The sequence below is a fragment of the Myodes glareolus genome, chromosome 6 (genome assembly GCF_982192425.1).
Source record: "Myodes glareolus chromosome 6, mMyoGla1.1, whole genome shotgun sequence".
Classification (NCBI taxonomy): Eukaryota; Metazoa; Chordata; class Mammalia; order Rodentia; family Cricetidae; genus Myodes; species Myodes glareolus.
Window position 1 is genome coordinate 113,561,612 of NC_142031.1, and position 27,271 is coordinate 113,588,882.

At 51.0% G+C, this 27,271-nt stretch overlaps 1 protein-coding gene and 1 long non-coding RNA gene across 3 annotated transcripts; one reads left to right on the forward strand and one right to left on the reverse strand.

Annotated features, from left to right (window-relative positions):
• Window positions 1-2,194: 2,194 nt before the first annotated feature.
• On the forward strand, window positions 2,195-7,277 carry LOC148121954 (uncharacterized). Its single transcript, XR_015738196.1, has 2 exons — window positions 2,195-2,327; window positions 2,939-7,277. It is a non-coding gene; the product is annotated as an uncharacterized LOC148121954 (long non-coding RNA).
• Wdr86 (WD repeat domain 86) lies at window positions 2,735-19,814 on the reverse strand. 2 transcript variants are annotated; one of them, XM_048440238.3, is made up of 6 exons: window positions 18,798-19,814; window positions 10,816-10,957; window positions 7,473-7,893; window positions 5,245-5,380; window positions 3,231-3,334; window positions 2,735-3,119 (listed from the first exon to the last, which is right to left on the reverse strand). In XM_048440238.3, the coding sequence occupies exons 1-6, from the start codon at window positions 18,958-18,960 to the stop codon at window positions 2,943-2,945; spliced, it is 1,143 nt and encodes a 380-aa protein (XP_048296195.2). In that variant the 5' UTR covers window positions 18,961-19,814; the 3' UTR covers window positions 2,735-2,942. The 2 variants fall into 2 exon arrangements, with proteins under 2 accessions (XP_048296195.2, XP_048296194.2); XM_048440237.3 differs by having other exon boundaries at window positions 3,231-3,400.
• Window positions 19,815-27,271: the final 7,457 nt, after the last annotated feature.

A 27,271-nucleotide genomic window follows, 5' to 3' on the forward strand; every position in this document is an offset into this window, starting at 1 on the left:
AGCCTTGCTCACCCTGCCACACCCCTTGACTCTTCATTCCAAGTGCCATGGGCGCAATGAGATACAGGCCGCAATCCCACATCAAATGGTGGCAGATACCTTGATCTTTAAATGTCAGTGTTTGTGCTCTTAGATCAGTAAAAATCTGTACTTAAAATTCAAGGTTGCCAATCAGTTTCTGTGAATTCTGAATTCCTCATACAAAGTGCAAATCTCTTATTAAATTGAAGTTTCAAATGCTAACCAAAACAATTTTTTAGTTTACATTTTTAGATTGCTGTCATAGAAAACTCACTGATAGCCAGAAGACTTGAGTCTGAGATGTGCTTTCTCAAGTCTCTTGTTGGGGTTTCTATAGCTCGGTCACAGGACTGTTCCTAGAGGGGCCTGTCAGCCTTTGGTTGGTTCTTCCTGGGTATGGACCAGATAGATAGCCGTCTGGCACCCAGGGCATGGTAGCAGCCAGGTGTCCTGAGAGACCTAAGGGTCTCAGTTCACCTGAAGCCTTGACAGCAGACTAGGCTGAGCAAATAGAACTGTTTCTTGCTTTTTTTTAAAAAAAAAATTACATATATTTATTTGTGGGGGGCGTAGGGAAAACATGTCATGAAGAAGACTAGGGGTTCAGAAGACAACATGTGGGTACCAAGGACTGCACTTAGGTTATCAGGCTTGGTGACAAGCCCCGCTCCTTGATGAATCATCTTGTTGGCCCCCTTACTATTCTTTGGAAGTGGATGATATTGATGGAAATAAACGTGGAGAATGCAATTGAATGTCTTTGGCCTAGCTACAGTGAGTTGCTTCCCAGTTGTTCACACGATCATTCCATTCTATGTGTTTTGGGTGAGTGGAGCATTACCCTCCAAAGCAGCAAGAGGCTGGAGTGTGGCTCCTGCTGGGCCTGTATGGGTTACACCTCCAACATCAGCAAGGTTCAGGTATGACCAAGAGTGAGTCTTAGCAAGGGGCTGTGAAGCAGGACACCAAAGTGTGCCTTCATAAGTGCAGGGCAGGTGGAGTTACCTTGAAACTGCTGGCTGACACGGCACCATCCTGGGCATGGTGCCAGCTGTGCTCTCTGGATTCCCAGCTGTTTAAATGCTGATGGAGAAAACAGAGCGAGAGCATTGCTGCCATGCCACCCAGCCCTGACTGCAGAGATGCACAGTGTGGGCATGGGCAAACAGAACCAGCAAGATGCCCTTGCCTGGATAGGGTATGAACATAGGGGAGAACTGAAGTGGATGGTTAACGTCCACCAGAGTGGGATTTGACAGAAATTCTCCTTAGAGTCAAGAGAATATTCCAGAATTGGCACAAATTGTGTTACGGACAGGGTCATGGGGAAACAGGGTGAGAGTGACTCAGGAGTTGGGAGATGGTTTGGGTGCACCAAGAGGGTATGTTGGGGGAGAGGAATGAGAGTCTGCTGAGACTTTTTGCAGAGTCCCAAAAAGCAGGTGGGGACTTGACTAGAGGTGGCAGAACAGGCAGAGTTTGGAGAAGCAGGGCAGGTATGGAGCGTGCTTATGGGGAGTGAAGTCAGTCTGAAGCTGCCACTGATGCTGATTACATTACTTGAAACTGTCTTATGTTGGTTAAAACTGCCATACCTGTCTATTCTCCTGGCCACACTGGCCAACTGGACATGTGTCCTAGACACCTGCTTCCTCATCAAAGGCTAAGCAAGCACTCTGCCACTAAACTACCCTCCCTGTATTGGTGTGGCCAGAGGGGGCCTCCAACTCAGCATTCAACAGTACCACATGTAAGCAGTCCACAAACACTGGGAAGAAATGTGGGGTTCCTCATGTCCTCAACACCAAGCCAAGGTCTCTGTGCTACTGAAGTAGAAACTAAGGGGGTTGTGCAGAGTCAATGCAAAATATTCCAGTGTTTTCCCAAGAAAAATAGTGTTTCCTGAAGAAGACATGCACAGCAACCTGTCACAGACCCCACTCTGAGGGGGGTTCCCAGATGGTACCCATCCTTCCTCCCACCCCTCCTGGCAGGGTTCTATCTAGAGGAGATAATGGTAGTTTAAATTTTATAAAGGGGTGCTGGTTGTAGTGGTACACGCCTTTTATCCCGGCACTAGGGAAGCAAAGGCAGGCTGATTTCTGAGTTCAAGGACAACCTGGTCTACAGGTTCCAGGATAGTCAGGGCAACACAGAGAAAACCCATCTCAAATAAACAAATAAGAAAAAAAGATTGATTTTTACTTTTAAATTATATGTGTATCTGTGTTTCAGCTATGTGCAGTGTGGGTGCAAGTGGCATGGAAGCCAGGAAAGAGCACTTCATCACCCAGAACTAGTTATAGGTAAGTGCTGGGAACTGGGCTCTGGACCTCTGCAAGAGCAGTGCATGCTTTTAACCACTGGGCCATCTCTCCAGCCACCAATGGCTCTTGCATATGTCCAGGGACTCCACCACATCTGGCATAGTGCTGGCATTTCTGCACAAGACCAGACTGCTCTCCTTAGCTGTTCAATGCCACACCTTGACAGAAAACTCCTGGATTTCTGTCCAAAAATGGGTGGGTACTCCAAGGGTCCTGTCAGGCAGGCTGGTTGTAAGAGCGGTTCCTTGCTCCCTGGCCTCTCCCAAGGTTCGTGTAAAAGACCTTGGTTCACAAGCCTTCTTACCCAGAGGGGAGATAATCCGGGCCAGGTATTGCACATATATGGCAGGCCAACGGGCCTCCAAAAGGAAACCAAACAAAGAACGTAGAGCACTTTGACATGTATTTGAGTCCTTCAGGAGGAGTCTGGCATATAACTTGTCAGTGGCTCTTGTAAGAAGTCCCATTTCCTCAGCAGAGAGGGCCTGGCAGCATAAGACATCAGAACTAGAAGCAGGCCGGCTGCACTTCTGCCTGCAGTGGCAGACCACTTGGGAAAGCCAGGCCCAGACTTTACCACCTCTCTCCAGGTACTCAGGCTGGCTGCAGGGGCACTGGGGCTGCACAGGCCACCTTGTTGCTAAAGAGGCGCGATAGGCTGCGCTTGGCTGCTGGTCTGCGTGGCGAAGGTGGTACCGACTGGAGTCCACGTACATCCCAGAGACGTAGAGCACCGTCATGAGATGCTGTGTAGAGCACCTGACCATGGACCTGTGGGCAGGCGGGACAGCTGTCAGCCATGAGCAGGCCCCTGGAGTCTCCTCCCATGGGAAGCCCCTTGCTTCCCTGGGGCAGTACGGAGCTGGGCAGGGAGACTCCTACCTGGAGGCAGTTGATGACAAAGGTGTGGCCTCGGAACACCCTCTGCAGCACTCCTGACTGGGCATCGAAGGCCCGGGCGCAGGCATCCCCACTGCCTGTGAACACTGTGGACACACAGCAGGACACTGGGCCCTTCCTGGCTGCCACCTCCCCAGGAATGGGACCTCCACCTGCCCCACAGAGACATCCTAAGGGTCAAATGGGAAATATCTGGAAGCCTTCTGAAGGGAAGCTGGGCTCTCAGTTCCGTGAAGTCAGGGAGGACACTGAAGGCTCCGGGACACCTTTGCTGTGAAGATGCCTTTGCATAGTTGGGCTGCCATGCCTTCCTTGACTTCAGTCGGCCTGTGCTGTCCTGAGGACACCACGTTCTGCAGGCTCTGCCCTGCTCATCTGTCACCTGTCCCCAGGGCCAGCCCATCCACCCTCCTCAGGAATGTGGCCTTGAAGCAGAGCCTAGACCCCATCTGTCCCTCCTTGGGGTCTTCCTCTATCATAACTTGGTACACTGGCATCAAGGGCACCATGGTCTGGAATACCTGCTGAGAGATAGCTAATTGTCATCCCAGTTCCTGCTGCAATGATGGGGAAACTATGGGAATTTGGTGGTTCACTTACCATCCTACGCTGACTTCCCTAGAAGCTACCCCCCCCCCCAACCAGGAGGCCAGCAGTTCACATGGTAGACAGTGCAGGAAGCATGGAGGTGATAGGGACGAAACCACACAGGGCCTGTTAGTGAGCAGAGTGGCTCAGGTGGGGGTGGGGTAACTGTAGGTCCAGCTACGAGGTAAGGATGCTGGCCCACACACCCTTCAATACTCGTAGTGAGAGGGTGCTCCTGGGTATCAGTTCCCAGCAGCTGACAGCTTGGCACAACTTAGACTCACTGCAGGGAAGAGTCTCCTCAGTGCAGAATTATCTAGGTCAGGGTAGCCTGAGTCACATCCTGGTTGTGACTTAAGGTAGAAAGACCCTGAATGTGGGAGGTGCTTCATGAGCTGGGCCCTGAACTGCAGGAGTGAGGAGAGTGAGCTGAGGGAAGCAGGCAGCGCGGGAGCACTCACTTCTCCGCGTGCTGAGCATCTGACTCAGCCCCGGCTGCTATGGCCTCCCTGCAACCAGGATTTGTAAGACAAACCCCTTCTTCCCTGTGTTGCTTCTTGTCTGACTGTGACAACAGGAGAGAGCCCAAGGCTACCCTGTATTAGCCATTCTGGGCTGGCTAAGCCGGCCCCTCTAGGCTGCTGTTTCTTTGGTATCTATTTCTTACACTTTCCTGCTTTGGTCTGTACATACTTGCTCTTTTCTTAAAGCTTGAGGGTGTACTCCCCGGGGAGGGAGTTTCCTTGCTGGGTTTCCTCAGTTCCTTCCTTGCCTCTCCCCAAACTCAGCAGCAGGTCCAGCCCCTGTGGGGTTGCTGGGCATCTTGAGAGTAGACAGGGTCGGGAGTAAAGCACATTCAGTAGTAGCCTTGTTGGCAAAGAACCAAGATGTGTCATAGTGAGAGGGGCCTGTGGAGTGTGACTTCAGCACAGCTCTGCCACTTGCCACCAAGGGGAGGCCAGCTGGCAGTGTCTGGGGGCTAACTACTTTGTGCTCAGTTAAGAGAGAGCTCCCTGACTAGGGAGCAGAGCTATGTCCACACTAAGGCGTGGATATGGTAGGAAGGAAAAATAACTTCTCCACGTCAGGCTAACTCCTAGGGCATTTCCACTGGGAAGATACTCATAGTCCCAGCCCTTATGGGAGTCTAACATCTGCTTCTGTTAGGGGCTTTTGATGGACAGGCATCAGTGAAGCTGAGAATATGATGAAGGCCCAGATGTGTGACCATTTGAGACCTAGGTGACAGCTTCCTCCCTACCCAATGAGCCATTCACCTTCAGCCCCCTCTAAAGTGGAAAGGCAGCTGGGCTCAGGTACAGCAAACTATGCAGGCATGGGAGTCAAGAGAGGAAGGTAGGGTGGGCAGACTGGAGTGGCGTGGACAGTGCCGGGACAGGTCACTTACACGTGCCGGCATGGTACTTGAGGGCGCTCACGCTGTGTCTGTGTGCAGGAAACGTGCGCACCCTCTCCCCAGTGTCAGCCAGCCAGCACTTGACAGTCCTGTCTGCACTGCCCGTGTATAAGAGCCGGTCTGTGAGCTGTAGGAAAAGCAGAAGGGCCAATCCGTTGACCTTGGTGGCCAGGTAGCCCTCAAATCATTATCTACAAGGTAGGAAACATTGGCAGGTCTCAGTGGGGAAAAGTAGGGTGACTCCGGAAGGTACTCCCCACCACCTACTGCAGCACCAGTCAGTGCCGGCTCCTCTTTCCCCAGTAAACCTGGGTTCAGAGGCCCTAGAAAGCCCAACAGACCCCAGACAGAACCCTACAGATGCCAGACATAGCCCTGTAGATCTTAGATGAAGCCCTGCAGATTCCAGACACTACCCCCTCAGATGCAGACAGAGACCCCTAGTTCCCATCCAACCCTGCAGACCCCAGGAAGAGCTGCACACTCAGACAGAGCCTCTCCACCCGTGCTCCTCCTCCACAGCTGAAGGTGCTCAGGAGAGGTAGCAGAGCCTCTGGAGAGTCAGAGGACCTGGGGAAGCCTCGTCACTAACTGGCAAGCTCAGTGCCCAGGCGTAAACAGAATCCCTCTGCCCACACACTACCCTCACCCACAGCATGCCCCCCAGGACTCCTGCTAAGTGGGGACACACTGAGTCATGCTCCAGGTGAGGGTCAAGTCACCTCCATACTCAGCCCCTGAGAGACCTGGAAGGCTGTTGTCACCAGTGGCATCTGTTAGGTGAGAGAACTGGTGCCCAAGACTATGAAGGCTGATAGGATCTACAACCCCAAACACTGCGGCAGAGGCCGTGTGTGCAGGCCCTCCTTGCTCTCCTAAAAGCTGAGAAAGTTCTGTCTCTAGAAGAAAAAGGTTTTACCACCAGAGACAGGAACTCAGCTCAGAAAATACACAGACATAGGTCAGGCCTTAGGGGTTCTTGTCGATGTTTATTTTTATGTGTGTATATATGTGAATTCACGTGTGTGTGTGTGTAGAGAGAGAGAGAGAGAGCGAGCGGTGGTCAACCTCTGTTGACCCTCAGGCATCCTGAGTTCACTAATTAGTTAGGCTGATTGGACAACAAGTCATGGGGATCCACCTGCCTCTGCCTCTCCAGAGCTGGGATTACAGGTACATGTCCACACATGCCCCCACACGCAGCTTTTCTACATGGTTCCAGGATGAGCTCAGGTCCTCAGCTGGTGCAGCAAACCCCTGAGCCATCTCCCCAGCCCTGCCTGTTTCAGAAAGGATTTCACTCTGTAGCCCAAACGGCCTTCAGCTTCCCTCCTGGCTTCCTTCCATGTCACCAGCATTCCAGGGATTCTCAATCCCACTTAGTTCAGACAGGCTGCTGAAAGTCCCTTTCTCTATCAGGTCACTTCTGTGGCACCACCTCCCCTTTGTCTGGATAGATTTCCAGAATCTTCTTTAGTCGACTTGGTGTCCATTTTCCTACCAACCTCTCCACTGCTGAGTTCTGAATGTATCTCCCACAAAGCATACACTGGACGCTTTCCCCAGTGCAAGAGTGCAAGAGTGTGGGGTGAGCCAGGGCTGGGCGTGGTGGCGCACACCTTTAATCCCAGCACTCTTGAGACAGAGGCTGGTGGATCACTGTGACTTCAAGGTCAGCCTGGTCTACACAGAGTTCCAGGGTAGCCAGTGAAACCCTGTCTCAAAATAAACAAATAATAAATAAATTAATGAGTGTAGGGTTGGGGATGCCTAATAACAGGTATTTAGTGAGCTGGGTGCGGTGGTGTGTGCACTCAGGAAGCAGAAGCAGAGGAAGCTCTGAGTTCAAGGTCAGCCTAGCCTACAGAGTGAGTCCCAGGACAGCCGGGTCTATGTAGAAAAACCCTGTCTCAAAAAACAAAAACAGAAAAAACCACCACCAACAACAACAAAAAGGTGTTTAGACCATGAGAACTCTACCAACTCCACCTGTGAAAGAATTAAAGGACGCATGATGCTGTGAACAGGTGGGCTGATGCTATGAACGACTGGGCTGATGATGCTATGAATGGGTGGGCTGATGCTCTGAACAGATTGGCACTAGGAACTACAGCTACCAATAGCTTTAGTGCTATGAATGGTTTGAAGCTGTAAGGCCCTCCTGTTCCCTTCCTCCTACAGTAGGTCATGCAGTCTGGCAGCAGCTAGAGAGGTCTTACCTCCAGACAGATGACAGAGCCCTGGTGTTCTCGGAAAACCCGCAGCTGCTCCCCACTCAGGATGTCCCAAGCACGGACGGTGGCATCTGTGCTGCCTGTGAAGGCCGTGTGACTGGAAACATCCAGCACCAGGCACAGCACTGCGCCTGTGTGGCCCCGAAGGGTCTGGTGGCAGCAGCCACTGGCCACCTGCCACACCTTGGCTGTGTCATCCGTGCTGCCAGTCACTAGGAGCCCGCCACCCATGGCTGCCTCCAAGCAGGAATCACTGGGTAGGTCCTTGGGGGCAGAGTAGGCTAGTGTTAACACACAGTTGCGGTGGCCCCGGAACTCCTTGGATACTTGCTCTTTGTCCACAGTCCACGCCCGTGCTGTCCGGTCATAGGAACTGCTGAAGAGCTGGTCATTTGCAACAAGGATCCTGTGGGTGAGAGGGGAAGGGGTCAGGCTCAGAACACTTAGGGTCGAAAGAATTCACCTAGCCTTGGCCCTGCAGCTGACACAGCATCCAGTCTCTGCCCTGCTCCACACTTGCTTTCCAAGGTCTGGCCCTAAACACCACACATCCACCATGTCTGCCCCTCAGGCACTCTTTCATTCTCAGGTCTCTCCGGTGACAGACCTGCAAGCCTGACCTTTACCCCAGCAGGGATCGTGTCTCTGGTGCATGGATTCACATAACAGTCTATTCAAGCCAGACACATCAGAGGAAGAGGGGACATGAAGCTTTCTGTTTATAGGAAAAAGCCATTCAGAAAGATTGCCTTGAGTTCAAAGCCAACCTGGGTTGCATGGTGAGTTTGAGGCAAGTCCAGACTATAGAGTGAGACCTTGCTTCATAAAGCAAAATAAACAAAAACAAAGGGGAAAGTCTAGGGCGACCTGAGACCATCTGGTCACCTTGGGAACAGTTCAGAAGCATCAAGCAGGCTGGTAAGGCCACTCCAGAGTACCTACCTTGAGGGCTGCAAGAAATTTAGAAACCCTTCTGCCACTGTGGCACCAGACTGTGCTCAGAAGTGCAAGAGGCAAGCTGCAGTGTGGGGTGGGCCTCTGCTGTCTGCTCTGCCAGCACGTCCCACAGGAGAAGTCCTGGAGTCCCAGGGCACAGACCAGACTCCAGTCACGTGACTAGCAGGGGCAGGGAACTCTGGGGTGAGGTATCAGAAGGGTCATTCATGCAGCAGACTGGCTTGCCATTGGGTGTGCGGGAACTTAAATGAGGACTAACTACTCTCACACCGCTAAATGCTGCCACCTCACAGGAAAACACGTTTGTCTTCAGAGAACTTTGTACAGACCTTCCAAGGGCCTGTTACACATTGCATTCTTGTTGGGAATTTTTGACTCAGCACGTGTGACATGCAGTGTGTGTGAGCTTCATGCAGACCGCCCTTTGGCATCGCTACTGTGATCCCAGCACTCAGAAGACAGAGGCAGGTGGATGTCTGAGTTTGAGGCTAGCCTGGTCTACAAAGCAAGTTCCTGATCTGTTGAGAGTCCAAGAACCCCCTTGACAAGCACCTATGATGTTCTTGGGGGAGCGGCCCCTCATGGTGGGGCTCTGAAGGCACTGGGGTTCTCATGGTTAATTAACATGGTAAATCATGTCAATTTGGTGAGATTTAGTATCGCCATGAAATGAGCCTCTGGTACATCTGTGACTTTGAAGATTAGGTTAACTGAAGTGGGAAATTCCATCCTAAGTAGGTGACATCATCCCATGGACCGTGGTCCTCGGATGAATCAAAAGGAGAAAGTGAGCCGAGCACCAGCTTTTCCCCTTCTGCTCTGACTGAGGGTGCGATGTGCCCAGCTGCCTCCTGCTGCCATGCCTTCCTGCCATGGTAGACTGGCTCCCTTTATTCCGTAAGTTGCTTCTCCTCGGGGGAGGGGGGAGTGCCAAAGCAATGAGAAAGAAACTAGCCCAGGTGTTAAGTGGCCCTGGGCAGACGTAGCACGATGTACAATAGGGATGTCAAAGGATGGTTTGCATGGAGCTCACACACATAGCCTAGCTCTAAAAACAGACGTGAGTTCCAGGCTCTCGCCCATTTGGGAACACAACCATCAGCGTATGTACCTGTGTGTGTGTTTGTGTGTGTTCTGACTGTGAATGTGGATCGGACATATATCATGCATTCATGTGGACATTTCTATGTATATGTGCTTGATGCATCTCAGTTATGTGTGTGGTTGTGTATATGTGTGTTTATGTGAATGTCTTGTTCATACATGTGCATGTTACATAGATGCTGTATGTATGCGTGTATCCATGTGCTGTAGTGTTATGTATATGTGGGCATGGGTACTCAACCTCGTACAGCGTAGTTCCGCCTTGTTTAGAGAAACTTGTGACAGTTCCTTGGTCGGTAACCTGAGAACAAGCTGGTATCTGAGGGCATGAACTCTCGCCCACCTACGTTGGCTTCTGGTTGGTCCCTCAGCTTCTGTTTTTGTGTAGGGGTGGGGGATTCTGAGACAGGGTCTCCTGTAAGCCAGGCTGATCTGGAGCTCATTCTGTAGCCCAGGCTGGCCTTGAAGTCATGGATACTGCACTACCTCAGTTTCCCAAGTTCTGGGACAAGACACACAAGTTACCATGCCCAGCCAATAGTAGACATCTCGCTGGGGCAAGGCCAGTCGAACTGTGAGAGCCGAGTTCTCCTAGATCAACCATCTCCTGTAGACACCTCCAGACTGTTGACCCAGCATCCGACGTGGCCTCTGGAGTTTCTGTGAGCTCGAGTGGCTAATCTGCCTGTCTGGAGGCCCACACAGCACTCAGGGTTGCCTGGCTGCAGCACATCCTCTCCTCCACATCCACACAGAAAGGCCCCTCCTATCAATGTGACTTCAAGAGTCCCTACGCTAGGCATCCACTTGGAACTTGGGAGCCCAGGGCAACTATCGCGTGTCATAAAAATAACATCGAGTTGATCCGGTCAGCAAACAAATTTCCACTGCTCAGATCCAACCTAAATTCAACAAGGGAAACATTCAGATCCTAAAGAAGGCTGGGAGACCTTCTGCAGCCACACGAAAGGAAGTTTTTAAAAATACCACCGGCTTCCTCCTTCTCTGAGCCCCTGCTCTACCACTGGAGTCACGTGAGCATCTCCTCTGGAATTTGCTCCCAGTGGGCGCTACAGCCCCAAGACCTCCCCACAGAGGGCCAGTCAGGGTGCGTGGCTCCCAGGAGCACAAATGAACATACATTAATAACGCCTCGCTCCTGTGGCTCCTCTGCCCAAACCCCTGCTCCCACAGGCAGCCAGCTACACTGCTCAAAATCAGTCCTACCTTTCTGTCTTCTTGCCCCACGCCCCCAGGCTTGGCTGACCTGTTCACGATGGATGTGTGCCCTCGGTACACCTGTAGACACTGCCCGGTCTTAACGTCCCACCTCCGGATGGTGCAGTCAGCACTGCAGGTGAAGGCGGCCTCGTCCTCCAGCTGGCAGAAGGTCACATAGCTCTCGTGACCTACAAGGAGAGGAAATGTGAGCTGGCCAGGCTCCAGCTCTTGTTTTCCTGTGTGTGCAAACAGATCAGTGACAGCATGAACCTTCTGCAGCAAGTCTGGAAGAGACCTGCCCTCCCCTCGGGCCTACAGACTGGGATCTTACTTTGTAGCCCAGGCTAGGCTTGAACTCACAACCCTTCTACCTCAGCCTTCAGGGTGCTCAGGTCCCGGGAGTAAAAATCACATGTCCAGTGAGACTGGTCCTTTTGTGATTTTTAAACCTGTGTTTGTGTGTGTATGCGTCACACACGCGCAGGGAACAAATATATACACGTGTGTGTGCAAGTGGACACGTGGAGAAGAATTGTCTGGCCTGCTCTGACACTTTCCGTGTGTTCCCTTGAGAGTCTCTTACTGAACCTGGAGCTAGGCTGAGGACAAGCTCCAGTGATCCTCCTGTCCCTGTCTTCCATAGCACTGGGTTTGCAGGAAAAAAAAAAAAAAACCCAGCTTTTTAAACATGTTCCAAGGAATCTGAATTCAGGCCCTCATGCCTGAGCAGCCAGCACTCTGGCTCACTGAGCCATCTCCCCAGGGACCCTCTCCCCCTTTATTTTGAGACTTTTTTCACACAGCCCAGGCTGGCCTTGAACTCCTGACTCTGCTGAGTCTACCTCCCACCATTGGGATTAAGAGTTTGGGCCACCACACCCAGGTCTTTCATCTCACTTGAGAATCTCCATTTCATAGCTGGAGCCAAGCAAACAAGAATTTTAGCAATCTCCCAGGAAGGATCAGGAGGACTAATTTTTTTTTTAGGTCCTGGGTTAAGCTTAACTTGGAAGAACTTGACTTCCTGGGTTCTAAGAAACAGAATTTTGAGAGGGAGAGTGCGTGCCAGGCTGCTCTGGAAACAATGGGAAGATTAAGTAAACCCTTAAGAAACGGCAGATTGTGTTTCCCCCAAGACACAAGTTGATGAAAAAGCTGAGGGCAGATCTGTTTGGCAAAACACAGCCCAGACTTTTGCCAGAGTTTATAAATATTTCTCAAAGTTGTCAACAAACTTTCCCTGAGACCAGTCTGCCTCACTCTCCCCAGTGCCTCTTGGGAGCTGCGGTACCCCAAGAAAGGCAACCAAGGTGTTCCAGGCCTACTGGGTACAGGCCTCCCTAATGACTTTGCATGGGAGTTACCTCCCATGGCCCCCTAATAACTCTGGATGGGCATCACCACCGTGGCCCCTAAGGGCCTTGAGCCAAGGTTGGCAGAGGCCCAGAGCAACTGCTCCGGCAGCACCCAGCCGCTGACATTCCGCCTACACAACGGGTCAAGTGCAGGGGTGAACCATAAGCTGAGCCATGAAAAGGCACTTGAGAGCCACGTGTAGCTAGCTACTGAATAATGGCACCCTGATTCTGTGGAACTTCGGACGGAGCCTGGTTGTTGAGGACCCGAGGTGTGGGCAGCTTTATGGCATGTTAGGGACAGAGGGACTGAACACACAGACGGAAAAGAAAAGAGGCACTAAATGAAAGCAACAGTTTTCAACGTGAAACATCCTCATCTCTTACTCCAGGCCAGGCTGACCTGCCGGCCCCTGCCCTCCGCCCTCTGCAGCCAGGCACTGAGCCAAGTGAGGATCCCACTCAGGCCCCTACAGGCAGGCCCCTCTCCAGTCTCCTGTAACTCACTCCCCAATCAGCGGACACACCCACTTGGGTCATGGGTCAGAGCCTTTCAGCAGAGGGCCTAAACCCTGTTGTGCCTGTCTCTTGTCCGTCCCCCAAATCCACACCCCATCCCAGTACACTGTAATCAGTGCCATCCAGAGACAGACAGGTCAGACCCAGGGCTGCTGGGGTCACCACAGAGGGTGGGAGGAGCTGTGTCTGCCAGCTCTGGGCCTATCACCTCCTGGGACCTCAGCTTTCAGCTGCTGGAATTGTGCAGAATAAGCAAAAACGCCAAGCTGAAAGTAAATATTTTTGAAGGGATAAAGAATGCAGATAAGACATAGTTATTGCATGCAGAAGAGCAGCCCTGGGGACTCCTGCTAAGGCAGCCTCCCTGGGCACTGAAGGCTTGCCAGGATCTGCTGTTTCCTCTGCACACAGGAAAAGTGGCTCAGGACCCAGGGCTGCAGGGGACCCCAACCACAACAAGCCTCGGACACAGTAGAAAACGAAGCATCTTTTCCCTTTTCGTGCCACAGGGTCATGCAATAAAGCAGCCGGCCACCCCAACTGTCACTTGCTGATAGAAATGGCACTACTTAGTAACACTTCCTTCTCCTACCCTCGGAGTGCAAGCAGGTATTATAAATTGTGAAGAAAGGGAGACTTGCTGGGTGGCCCCTGGTCCTCTGACTTCCAGGAACTTTCACACAGTGGGCAACTTTAGTCTAAAATGTAACCCTGGACTCTGACCCAGGGGCTGCTTTAGGCTGGCTGTGACCCTCTCAAATCAAGGTCCCCTTGCCCAGAGGAGCCTTCTCCACAACTGCCTCCAGGCTGTTGTAACTACAGCTCCCCTGAGAGAAGCGATGACCCAAGGGCTCTACTTCGTATGTGTATTCCGTCCGCTTTGTAGTGTTGCTTTCTTAGATGCTTATGAATTGCCCTCTGTAGAGGGCGCCAGGACCCCGACAGGTGACATTTGGTCCCCAGATGTGCCAGAGTGGACACTGTCCAAAGCCCCAGGACTATCTGCAGGCTGTCACTCAGAACTGAGGATCAGTCACATCAGGGCTTCCTGGATTTCTGTGTGGCAGTCAGGCCCATCTGTCCCCAGCTACCACCTATCTAAGCCTGGACCTATTCCTTCAGCACCAGTCCAGCCATGGCCCTCCCCACAGCCTCACCCACCACCCTGCCACCCTTCCCCTTAGCCTGAAGAGGCCACAGGGAATCTACCACTCAACCAACAGTGGCCTTCAAAGTGCTGTCCCTAAAACAGATGACATTTTCATGGATTTCTTTGAGCAAATATTCATTTGCCGGTGTGGAGCAGCCCTCCCAGCACTATGCCTTGAAAGGGCCTGGATAGACAGCTCAACGGTTAAGAGCACTGGCTGCTCTTCTAAAGGGCCTGGGTGCAGTTCCCAGCACCTACAAGGCTGTTCATAACTATCTGTGGCTTAGCCCCGTGGGTTCTGACCCCTCTTGTGGCATCAGGCACACATGTGGTACATAGACATGCATGCAGGCAAAACATTCACATATTTAAAGATTAAAAAAAAACTAAAAATAAAATTTAAATGTATGATTTGTTAACTCACAAGAAAAACAAAACAGCCAGGCGGTGGTGGCACACGCCTTTAATCCCAGCACTTGGGAGGCAGAGGCAGGCGGATTTCTGTGAGTTCAAGGCCAGCCTGGTCTACAGAGCTAGTTCCAGGACAGACTCCAAAGCTACAGAGAAACCCTGTCTCAAAAAACAAACAAAAAAAAAAACAAAAAAAGCAAAAAAACAAGGGGTACCTCATCCCCTCAGTGAGCCCCTACCAGCATGCCACTTTTCTCCCTGACCCTCTCAAGGCCAACAGTGAACTTGGCTTGGGCCCTGTCTCAGGCAAGTTCCCTCCTCGAGCAAGTGGCTCACAGGGCAAGCTGAGGCCAGAGAAGGATGTGGAGCAGCCACAATAGGCTAGAACCTTCGGGTCAAGTCCCTTACTCAACTGGGAACCCAACAGGGCAGCACACACATCTCAGGCGGTTTTCTCAGGTCAGGATCCAGTGAGCACTAGCTTCTCTTCCAAAGGTCATGGGTTCTGTTCCCAGAACCCACATGGTGGCTCACAACCATCTGTAACTCCAGTTCCAGAGTATTCGATGCCCTCTTCTGACCTTCTTGGGTACCAGGCACACAGTTGGTACACAGACATACATTTAGGCAAAATACCCATACACATGAAATAAAACTTTTAATTGAAAAACCTGCTGTTGATCCAAGTCTATGAAACTGAACCACATAATAAAGTATACAGACAATATGTCTTAAAATATAAGGTGTGAACCGGGCAGTGGTAGTGCACACCTTTAATCCCAGTACTCTGGAGGCAGAGGCAGGGGGATCTCTGTGAGTGTTCAGAGCCAGCCTGGTCTACAGAGTGAGTTCCAGGATAGCCAGGGCTACACAGAGAAACCCTGTCTCAGAAAACAAACAAACAAACAAACGAAAAACAAACTCCACCCAAAGAGACACTTGGTGTAGGAGAATTTCTGTATTCTGTCAATCATGCTTTAAATAAATGCTGATTGGCCAGTAGCCAGGCAGGGAGTATAGGCAGGACAACCAGACAGAAAGTCGAGGTGGGGCAATGAGAACAGAAGTATTCTGGGAAGAAGGAAGCTCTTTCCCCAGTCCTGCCCAGAGCACAGAAGAAGCAAGATGTGACCTACCCCACCGAAAAAGGTACTGAGACATGTGGCTAACATATACTAGAATAATGGGCTGGTATATATTATAAGAGCTAATACGAAGCCTGAGCTAATGGGCAATCAGTTTATATCTAATGTAAACTTTTGTGTGATTCTTTGGGGCTAAATGGCTGTGGGAACTGGGCAGGACAGAAACCCCAACAAGCAGCAAGCCCTCATGTCTACAGACACTGACTGAAAAAGCTAATAAAAAGAAGAGTGCAGGGGAGGCTACGAAGATGCCCAGGGCTCGCTGCATGAGCTTGGAGACCTGGGTTTGAGCCCCAACACTCATGTGAAAAGCCAGGCATGCTGATACATATATTTGTGCTTGCAATTCTAGGGCTGGGGAGGTGGAGAGGGTAGAGTCCTTAGAGTTACCAGTCTACATGCTAAGATCCAGGTCAGACTAACCCCTAACCACTTCCCTCCCACCCCACCCCCACCCCACACACAAAGAAGACAGTTCCCAAGGAACATCTAAGGTGAATCTCTGGCCTCCATATGCAGGTTCATACACTTGCACTCATGTGTGCCAAAAACAAAGGGGGGGGTGCGTGATATCAGTCCTACTAATATCTCAGGAGAAAGTGGCTGGGGAGAACTTACATTTTCTGGGAGGAGGGGGCATAAACAGAAAGATACCAAATAGCCACATTGACTCATGCAAGCTCAGTCAGAATCAGGATCTTATAGTAGGAAAAATATCGTTGTCCCTTTTATCCTGGCACAGTTGTGAAATGCTAACCTTTAGAAACAGAGACTCAAAGTCTTAACCCTGACAAGGACTGCCTTGGCCAGGAATCTCCAACAGTTTGCCCTTCAGTGGGGTGGCTCCCCACTCACTGGAAAGTTAAGTTAGACTGCGTTAGACTGACGGGACACTCGGCTGTGAGGGCCGCTAAAGCTGGTGTGAAGGGTGCTAAGGTGTCTGTCAGAGCTGGATGCAAGGATGGGCCCTGAAAACTTGGCAGGACTCCCGAGCTGCCCCGGGGCAAGCCACTCGGTCAGAACCAGCCTTGGAAACCTAGACTTTGGGAGGAGAAGCCTCCTTGACAAACAGGAGTCCACTGGAGTCCCAGGCATAAGTGTTTCATGGGCTAACCACGCACTACAGCCACCAAACAGCAACTGGAAACTCTCAGCCTGGCAACCTGCAGAGCCTCTAATTTCAGGTATTTGGGAGGTGGAGGCACAGGATCTGGAATCCAAAGTTACAAGGTGTGTGTGCTGGCTAGTTTTACATCAATTTGACACTAGCTGAAGTCAGCTGAGAGGTGGGACCCTCAAGAAAATGCCTCCAAAAGGTCAGACTGCAGGCAAGACTACAGGATATTTTCTCAGTGGTTAATGGGGGAGGGCCCAGCCCATTGTGGGCTGCTGGTCCTGGGTTCTATAAGAAAGCAGGCTGAGCAAGCCACGGAGAGCAAGTCAGTAAGCAGAACCCTTCATGGCCTGTGCATCAGCTCCTGCCTCCAGGCTCCTGCCCTGCTGGAGCTCCTGTCCTGACCCCTTCCTTTCCTTGATGAGCAGTACTGTAGAAATGGAAGCCTTATTAACCCTTTCCTCCCCAACTTACTTTGACTGTGTTGTTTCATTACAGCAACAATATCCCCAACTAAGACAGTGACTTTAAAACTTGAGGGTGACCTTAAACCTTGCCTTAAGAAACCAAAATCAGCAGGGCAGTGCTAGTGCATGGGAGGCAGAGGCAGGCAGATCTCTGTGAGTTCAAGGCCAGCCTGGTCTACTAGAGCTAGTTTCTGGACAGCTAAAGCTGTTACACAGAGAAACCCTGTCTCGAAAACCAAAAAAAAGAAAGAAAAAAAAAAGAAAAAAAATTACCACTTGGAAGGCAGAGGCAGGTAGATCTCTAAGTTCGAGAACAGCCTGGTCTACAGAGCAAGTGCCAGGACAAGCTCCAAAGCTACACAGAGAAACCTTGTTTGAAAAAAAGAGAAAGAAAAAGAAAGAAAGAAAAAAGAAAAGAAAAGAAAAAGAAATCAAAAGCAAAGCCAGGTGGTGGTATAGTACACACCTTTAATTCCAACAGACTCTGGCAAATCTCTGAATTTGAGGCCACTCTGGTTTACAGAGTGAGTTCCAGGATAGCCGGGGATACACAGAGAACCCTATCTTGAAAAAAAAAAAAAAAGGAAACAAAGAAAGAAAGAGAGAGAGAGAGAAAGAAAGAAAGAAAAAGAAACCAGAATCAAACAAAAAGCCGATTCCAAAGTTCTCCTCTGGGGAATCCTTGGAACCCGGCCTACGAACCTCCACTCCTAAAAACCCCAGAGAGTCTTTTCTTTGGGAAGCAGTACATGTTCTCCTTGGGCTAACAGCTCTCCTCCTATGTGGGGCCTGTCAGTGAGCACTGGCTGTGTGGGGAGGAATGTGGACCAGTTTGTAGCCGATTCCCCACTTCACCCCAGCTCCCAAGTACCTGTCAATCCAAAGCACCTCCCTTTGGGGCCATGAACTAGCTACCTTACACTGTTTTCACATAAAACTGGTAGTGTAGGAATGAAGCAATCTTGAGGCTAACATTTGATCTCGCTGGAAGGGCTTAAGTCAGGCCACCTGGCATTTGCAGATCATGGTGGAAAAGCTGGAGATAAAGAACCATACCTTGAGCAAAAAGCTTAGCATGCCTCAAGTCTGCAGGAGCTATTGCAGAGGCAACAGAGGCCTGAGGGATTCCATACAGCAGTGTGGGGAGCACCCAGGACAAGGCTGCCCAGAATGTGAACGGAATGAATCAATGGGTAAATAAATAACTAAGACATATTATACATTTCTGTGCAAGATATTCCTTGTCTCATTTAAATATGCAAGATTGACTTGACCCCATATCCCAGAAATTTGAATCAATCCTCCCTTTCTTCTGCTCACACCTAAGATGAGGCCAAAAAGAGCTGGGAGAGAGGGCTTGGGGGAGAAGGAGTTGAAAACTCAAGGGTGTCCCTTAGTCCTGGACAAGTCCCTAACAAGGTGACATCGGTCTGGGCTACGGTCACGGTGTGAAGATAGCCCACAGCAGCGTGGACCTTCAACAACCTCTATTGTTACAATGTTCCCCCAAGTGGAAATGTCCGCCAAAGGTCACCAGGTCAAGGAGTGCTGCAGGAAATGTTCTTTAGGGTAGAGACGCGACTTCTTTTTGTTTTGTTAAAAATTAAAGTCATGATAAGGATTGTAGGGAAGTGGTTGACAAAACAGTCATTAGAATGCGCGCCCCTCAGTCACCCACACCCAAGTACCCTCGGACTCTCACGGCGCCCCACCAAGAGCTCAAGGGTTGGGTGAGCTCCCCGACGCGAAGGAGCTAGAGCTCCACTCTTCCAGAAGGGGACTGCAGTCCCGGAGGAGTGAGGTTCCGGGAAGCGGGCAGGTGAGCATGAAGAAGCTGAAAGGGTCGCAAGCACGCGCGCCGGTCTACCTTGCAGGAGTGCGCAGCATTGGCCATCGGCGGTGCTCCAGAGACGAGCCGTGCCGTCCTCGCTGCCCGTCAGCAGGCGCTGCCCGTCGGGGCTCAGACTCAGCCAGTTGATGCCCCCGCGGTGGTCCGCACAGACCCTCAACGCCGACCCGCTGCTCCCCATCGCCGGGCGGGGGCAAAGAGGCGCTGTTGCCGGCTAGAGAGCGGTGCTCCAGCGTCCGCACGTGGTCCTGGCGGGGCCCGGACGGACAGCGGCCATCGCGGGGGACCTCCTCCCCCCGCTCCTGCAAAGGCTCGCGGTGAGGCGGGGAACAGGAACTCTGAATCTCCACCGGTATCCTCCGCCACCGCGACTCCGAAGCAGAGTTTCAGGTAATACCTCCCCTCCTCTGCACCGTCTCGGGGCGCGGGGAGAGGGGGCGCCTGTGCCTTAGAGTGCACCCACCGGGTGTGAAGCTGGCAGAAGAACCGGAGAAGCTGAGAGCGGAACAATACAGTCCAGCCTGGCTCCTCCTCAGAGACCACCCCCCAACCTGTCCCCTCCCACTTCTTCGGCCGCGCGCCAACCCCCACCCCAAGACGCCCTGGTCATTCTTTGGGAACAGAACTGAGATGCTACTCTGGTCCCCTCTTGGGGACCGCATCCACGTGCTTCACTTCACGTGCGACCCTCCCAGCTGTCTAGGCTAGGTTCTGTTCCCTGCCACTCCTGCTGTCTCTGTTCCCAGATCCCAGGGCGAGGAAGAGGTAGACCGAAGAGTCTGGAGTCTTGGGGGATCCCGATGAAGGGCGGAAGCTGGGGAGCCCCGAGTCCGCCCTCCCTGGGAAAGCACGAACACACACTGAATTCTACCCGGGTAGGGCAGGGGAGGGCTGGATCCCGGCCCTTGGGGGTAGGGGGCAAACCCAGATGGGTAAGGTCATATTTGTCCCGCCCACACCCATCCACCCCACCCCCTACGCTCTCAGCTGGGCGTGCGCCTCTGAGGTCCCACTGAGGTCCGGAGGAATCCTACACCCGGGCCGCAGCCCTCCCGGAGCTCAGTCGGCTGGTTCCTATTAGAGCAGTTCCGGGTGTCGACTTTGCTGGGGGGCGGAGAGGGTGACCCCCCCAACTCGGATCCTCCAGGTCCTAAAGGTAGCAGGATTTCTCGAACCCTCCAGGGCTCTTTTTGGAGTCCAGGGAGAAAGGCAGGAAAGCGATGGTTTGGGAGAGCCAGCCTCCTGGGTAAAGAGATGACCTGCCCTGACCACTCTGACTGACCGTGTTCAGTTCCAAGAAAACCTCAGAATAGGCTCCATGGAACAGCCGGGTTTATTCCCCGAGTGGTGAAATCCTATTCTGAAAGTTTCCAATCAGCTTAGGAAACCTTTGCAGACGCTGACGAGCCAGCAGAGGGTGTTAAGGAGTGCTTTGATGGGATCTTGAGTGTGGAGGCAGGAGGCTGCTGGTGACCATAAAAAGGGTAAAGGACTTGGGAGCCAAGGTGCCGCTAAGGGCCCATCCTGAATTCATCTGGTACCTTGACCTTTGGAGGGCCTTTGCATCATCCAGTTGTGAAGACTGGAGGGTACCTGCACAGGTGAGGTCTGGGGACATTGTAAAGGAGTTGGGGAACCAGCCAGGACTAGGTGGTGTGGACATATTCACAGCCTCAAATAGCTTGTCCAGTAGTGGATCAGGCAGGATAGCCACCTTTGTGGAAAAGCAATACTTCCAAGATGGTCACATGATATAAACAAAATGGAACTCCTTCACTTCTGATTTGTCCACCAGTCCCCAGGAAAATATGTTTGCTTCCTCAGCCCCTAGCCTGCAGAGGAACCAAATGCTATCAATTCCAGAGCCCACAGATAGAAAAGACTCATATTTGGTCATCCCGCCAGTGGAGCTAAGCACCATGAACTTGCTTTCTCAGGGAGACTTTGTACCCAGTGGTTGTGTGGTTGTGTAGTTACTGTGTTGACTCGGGTCGTGCCTCTGCCCTCTTCCTTTACAGAATAGCCGGAAAGCCCAGCGAAAGTTTGAAAGCAGCGTCCAGTTCCTCTGAGCCTAGAGTCTTCTCCACTTAGAAGCAGCAAAGATTGAGCTCCAGAAACCAGGAAGCACTGCAGAAGAGCTGACATGAGCAAACACTGGTGTGAGTGTGGTCCCAAGCCACCAAGCCCCTGCAGGAGCCTGAAATACTGTGGGCTCTGTCTGCAGAATGTAAAGCACCATAAACAGAGGAATGGGGAGAGGTTGCGGAGGGGATAGTCACATGAAAAGGCAGACTGTTCAGAAGAACCCCAACGTCTGTGAAAGTGGCCATCTGGTGCCACGGAGTACCCATCCCTGAGGCCGCATAGATAGCATCAATGGCACCTGTTAGGAAGACTGACCCTCTGGGGACTCTATGAGAAACATCTAGAATGGTGATAATCTCAAGATGGGAGGTAGCAGAGGGAACCACTTTTTGGCATCCCCTGTCATGAACACACACTGTCAGAAACATAAATGATACATTGTGTCCTCCCACAATGTCAGAATGTATTGAGTCACAATCCGATCACAAGGCTGCAGTTTCAGCGGAGCCCTTTGTCAGCTACCCCTCCCACCACACCCTCCTGAATTGTGTTGAAAGAGGCAAACACAGGCTTTTGTTCCTGTCTTAATTATTAATATCAATGTTCAGGTTATATAATACACATAGTAAATGTGCATATACATAGCTTATAGAATGGTTACAGAAGGGTTAAAGAGGCAAGGAGTTCCAGAGAGGCCCGAGATGCCAAAGCTGGGAACCTGATAGCCATATTGACTGTGTGGAGCTGAGATATCAAACCAGCTGGCGGTCTCCAGAGAGCGGAGGGCCTGCAGCTGTTGTTGTAGCCTCCAGCTGCAAGGCCAGAGCTGAGCTGTAAAGCTGAGTCCAGCTGTAGACGGATGGAGACAGGGCAGGACTGGGCACGGAGTCACTAATGGGTACAGGTCTCTGGGGGACAGCAGATCTAGAAGGATGAACAATACAGAAGAATCCGAGTAGGGCTGCGGGGGTGGAGGGTGGGGACTGGGGCTGAGCTGAAGCCCCTTGCAGGGAGAAGCAGGGAGTTCTCTGCCTGCCTGCCTGCTCTTTGTTCACATCAGGTGGCCAGATGACAGGCCAGTAGGGGCTGTTACCACGCCCCAGTGAAAGAGCTACACCTCTTTCTTATGTGTCCAATACATTCTAGTTCCTGGTTTTCCTAACACGGTCTTAACATGCTCAGGTGCCCAACAGTGCTACTTCACCCCACTAGAGTCATACAGTGGCCCCCTCTCTACTCCCAGAGTGTGATTTTTTTCCAGTCAGCATCTCATGAGTTGTGCCAGAAAGATACATAATCATCCTCCATCCTCAAAACGGAGCCCGAACTGCTTGCAAAATGAACTCTTTCAGGGCAAGGCAAGTCTGAAAAGCCACTGTTCTACATAATATGAATTAATGTTAGGGCAGGGCCCAGCTGAATCTTAACAGTACCCACAGGGTATTGTCACCTTTTAGCCTTGTTTGTCCTTACCCTTGTGGTACCAGCTGCTTTGCTGCTGGTGAAAGGGACCAGTCAACATCACCTTCGCTTGAGTACTGACTGAGTTCCAGGTACTCTGCTAAGTACTCGCTTCCTCAAGAAGATGGACGCTTTTTCCTGTTTGTGAGTTATCCCCAGCAGGAGAGCTCAGGGCCCCCCTGAAGGAAACTGGAAGTCCTCCTATGATTCCCACCAGACCAAAAGAGCACAAGCCAAGAGATGGGGCTCATCACAGCACAGAGGTTGGCTGGAAAAAGGCAGGCTTGATCTAGAGGGGCTAGTGGAAGGATGGAGGATGCAGAGGTTTGCTTAGGGTTAAATCGTGCTGACATGGACTAGTGGAGCGGAAGTTGAATGAACAGAAAAGAGCAGAGAACCCTGGAAAAGAGGAGGGAAGGGAGCAGATGGCGAGGATAGCCTTGGGTAAGAACACCTGGGGTAAGCGTGAGGGAGGCAGGGATGTCTTCTACTCAGTCACAGTTCCCAGAGTCGCAGGTGAAACCCTGGCTGCAGGCACACACAGCTTCCTGATCTTGCTCTTTACTGTCTATATTTGAAATGTAAACAGTTGTTTGGGTCTGGTTTTTGGCTTTTCGAGACTGGGTTTCTCTGTGTCCTGGCTGTCAAGGAACACACTCTGTAGACCAGGCTGGCCTTGAACTCACAGAGATCTACCTGCTTCTGCCTCCCAAGTGCTGGGATTAAAGGCGCCCTGCTGAATTGTAAACACTTAAAACTGTGTGCAGTCAGCTTTCTGTCACTATTACTAAATACCTGAGGCCAGCTTGTGAAGAGAGGTGGGGCATTTGGCTCTCAGGGTTGGAGGCTCTGCACCCTGATCTGTGATCCACTTGGTCGGGCAGCACAGCATGTGAAAGCTGTGGAGAAACTGAGTCCCACACTTCCCCGGGAGCCAGAGAGCACAGGGAAAGAGGAGAGGCTCAGGACCCCGACTCTCTAGGGCACCATTCCACAGGCTCAAGACTCTCTGCCTGCCCTACAGGGGCCAACCCTTAGCACACGCTCTAGAGAGAATATTCAGGATTCAAACTTTTGTCCACAAAAAGGCAATTTCAAGGTGCATAGCTGTAATCTTAGCCTTCAGTAGGCTGAGACAGGAGGGTTGTGATTTCTGCGCCAACTTGGGCAACTCAGGGAGACCCTTCCTCAGAAACAAAGTATAATAAAGATATGGGGAGAAATGGTTGAGCCTGGGAAGGACCTTTGGAATGGAAGAATTAGCAACGACTGCTGGGAGTCTGAGTGCAGACTACACGAGGAAATCCTCAGCCAACACACAGCTTCACAAAAGGACTGGTGGGGCCGGAGAAACGGCTCAGTGGCTCAGAGTGCTTGCTGCTCACATAGCAAGACCAGTCTGTTTCCCAGCACCCACGTGTCCAGACAGGCGGATCATGGGGCTTGCTGGCTTCCAGCCTCACGGGAAAACACATGGGTGCTAAGTTCTGGAGGAGACTATTGCATCAAAGCAATAAGGTGGAGAGTGATTGAGACAGGACACTCAAAGCCCTGCATGCACACCCGTACACATGCATGTGGACCGCATGTTCATACATGCTCATATGCACACACAACTTATGTAGACGAATAAAATATACCGGTGACTAATGAGCAAATTTCATATATAATCGAGGGAAATAAACCTTATACAAATAGCCAAAGAGGGTGGGATGGTTCAGAGGGTAAACACTTGCCACCAAACCTGATGACTTAAGTTTGATCTGTATCTGAAGGACCCAGGTGGTAGAGAGAACTGGCTCCCACAAGCTGCCCTCTGATCTCCATGCGTAGACTGTGGTATGTTATACCCCACCTGTAGACAGGAAGATAGGTGGAAAGGTGTAACACATAGCCAAGTGGTGGAAACAACCCAAGCGTCCATCGGCTGCTGAGCGGATCGGCAGAATGCGCTGGCCACACAGTGCGGTACTGTTGCATGCTACAACATGGTGAGCCCTGAATGTTTCCCTTGCATGCTAGGCAGGTGGTCATCCTCTGAGCTGTACTGTTATCCCAAAAATGTTAAGGGAGAAAAGCCAATCACAAAAGACCAAATGTTACACAATTGTGTTTACATGACCACCGTGACAGAGGCTCTGTCCACATAGAATTGGTCACCTAGATCTGGAGAGAGTTTGAGAGGATGGGGAGTTGTTCTACCCTTGGGCTTCTTTAATCCCAGCACTCAAGAGGCAGAGGCAGGTGGGTCTCTGAGTTCAAGGTCAGTCTGCTTTAGGGAGGGAGTTCCAGGACAGTTAAGGCTACACAGAGAAACTCTATCTTGGGGGAAAAAAAAAGAAAGAAAAAGAAAAGAAAAAAAGAAATTAAAATAAAATACTCTACAGACTTTTCCACAGGTATGGAGGTGTTATGGGATCATCTTTTTGTACACCTTCTGATTGGTTTAATAAAGAGCTGAATAGCCAATAGCTAGGCAGTAGACAACAGGCAGGACTTCTGGGGAGAGAAAGGAACTGGGGCAGGGAATCGGAGAGAGATAGGGATTTACTAGTGAGACACAGGGGAAGTTGGATGTGCAGTATGGAAGAAAGGTAATGTGTCAGGAAGTAGTGGCAGAACATTGACTAATATAAATAGGTTAATTTAAGTTTTAAGAGCTAGTTGGGAACAAGCCTAAGCCAAGCCCAAGCTTGCAGCATTAATAAAAAGTCTCTGCGTCATCTTTTGGGAGCTGACAGTCCAAAGAAAGTCCTACGACACGGAGGCACTTCTCAACTGAGGTTTCTCTTCCCAGATGACTATGGCTTCTGTCCTGTTGGACAAAAGCAAAGCAAACCAACAAAAGACTAACCACGACAAGAGCGATGGATGGAGCTTACAGGGTTATCTTTGGGGATAAAACATTCTAAAACAGCCGTGGTGATGGTACGTACAGCTGCAAATGAGCTGCACACTACTGAAACGAACATGCTACCACATCTCAATAAAGTTACTTTTCAGACACATGAGATGCCTCTTTGCCTCCACTACGATGGCTACAGATTAAAAATGGAGAATCCCAAGTGTTGTCAAGAATGCGGAAGAGCTGGAGGCCTTGTGCTGGTGACATGAACTAGTGCAGCCCCTTTAGAAACCTGTCTTGTTCCCTCCCTGAGGCCAAGCAGCTGGACTCTGTGAGGTGACTCTGTCCCTAGGAGTCACCTCAGAGAACTGGACGCATGTGTTCAATGTTCCCAACGGCAGAGGGTAGAAACAGCTCAGGTGCCCATCAGCAGATGGACAGGTAGACACAAGCCATCTCCACGCCATGAGGTTTTACTCAGCTAGGGAAGAAATGAAAGACTGAGCCAGAAAGCATCCTGTTGTGTGATAAAAGCCCTAGGCAAAAGGATACGTATTACCCGATCCCATCCAGAGGCAATGTCAAAAGCAGACAGACAGACAGATAGCAGGTTAGTAGTTTCTGGGAGCGTGAAAGAGGGCCTGGGGCTCGGCTATGTAATACAGCGTATTATGGATGGGTATCCCATTCGGGTGAGTTCTGTACAAACAGTGGGGAAGGCTGGGATACATGGTGAGTAGGCTTAAAACCACTGAACAAGCACACAGGAAAATGGTTACGATAGCAAATTGACTTGTGCGTATTTTATTTAGCCCAGGCTAGCCTCAAACTCACTGAGTAGCCTTAGATGACTTTGAACTCCTGATCCTCCTCATGTCGTTACCTCCCAAGCACAGGGATTACAAGTGCACCTTCATACCCTGTTTATGTGGTGCTGGGGGCAGAACCTGGGCTTCCTGAATGCTAAGCAAGGACTCTACCAATTGAGATATATCTCTGGCCCAGCCGTGTGTATTTTAACGTGTACATTCATCAATTTCTTTAAAGATATTCAATGAGCCTACTGTATTATCACTACTATTGAATAGTCAGCAGCCTATTAAAGCAAATGTTTGAAGGGTTGGAAAGATGGCGTAGTTGAATTAGATGTGCACCTGTAATGCTAGCAGCTGGAGGTGGAGACAGGCAGATCCCTAGGGCCCACTGACCACCCAGTCCGGCCAGCCAGATCAGTGAGCTCCAGGTTCAGTGGGAGGCCCTGACTCAAAAATAAAGGAGAAGCCTCAGTGTCAGCTTCTGCCTCCCACATGCATGTGCACATGTGCACAGTCATCTGCATAACCCTGTGCACACACGTGTTGGGGTCCCTGTAAGTGTCACGGTTGGCATGAAAGTGATCCGTGTGAGGTGAAGCATGAAATTCGGGTCAGCACTACCTTCACGGGTGCTGGGTCCAAACTTCTGACCAAGCAGTTTACTTTTCTTACATATTTAAACACAGTAAAGCTTTGGGCAAAGGTTCCCACAAGACAATTACTATAATAAAACTTTAGCTGGGCAGTGTTGGCGTACGCCTTTAATGCCAGCACTTGGGAGGCAGAGGTAGACGGATCTTTGTGAGTTCGAGGCTAGCCTGGTTTACAAGAGCTAGCTCCAAGACAGGCTCCAAAACTACAGAGAAACTCTGTCTTGGATCCCCCCCCAAAAAAAAACCCTTCAGGGATGGCTCCATCCTGTCCTTGCAAAGGACGTCTCATGGCACCTGTGATGTCACCATAAGGATGAGTCCTGTTGACTAATAACCGTGCTCAGGGCAAGGGCCTAGGGAGGAAGGATTTGTGGTAAGTGTAAAGATGGAGTCCATTGATGGAGGATGCAGAGGACCTGGGATGCTCCCATAAGGAAGGGTTCTATTCACCGAGAGACAACGCTCAAGATTAGGGCCGAAAAAATGCTCAGGATTTCGGGTATTCAGGTGAAGGCAGGCTGCATAGAATAGCAAAAAGATTGCCAGTTTATTAGCGGCATTCCCTCCAGTGTTCCCAGTGAGAAGGCATCACTTCCTCTCCCAGAAAAAAAAAAAGCCAGATGGTAGTTGTGC

Coding starts and splice junctions, on each gene's coding strand:
- Wdr86 (XM_048440237.3), bottom strand. CDS start 18,960: ATGGGGAGCAGCGGGTCGGCGTTGAGGGTCTGTGCGGACCACCGCGGG. Junction 5,381..7,472: donor GCTCTGTCATCTGTCTGGAG/GTAAGACCTCTC, acceptor CTTTTCCTACAG/CTCACAGACCGGCTCTTATA. Junction 3,401..5,244: donor CAAGTACCATGCCGGCACGT/GTAAGTGACCTG, acceptor TCTGTGGGGCAG/GTGGAGGTCCCATTCCTGGG.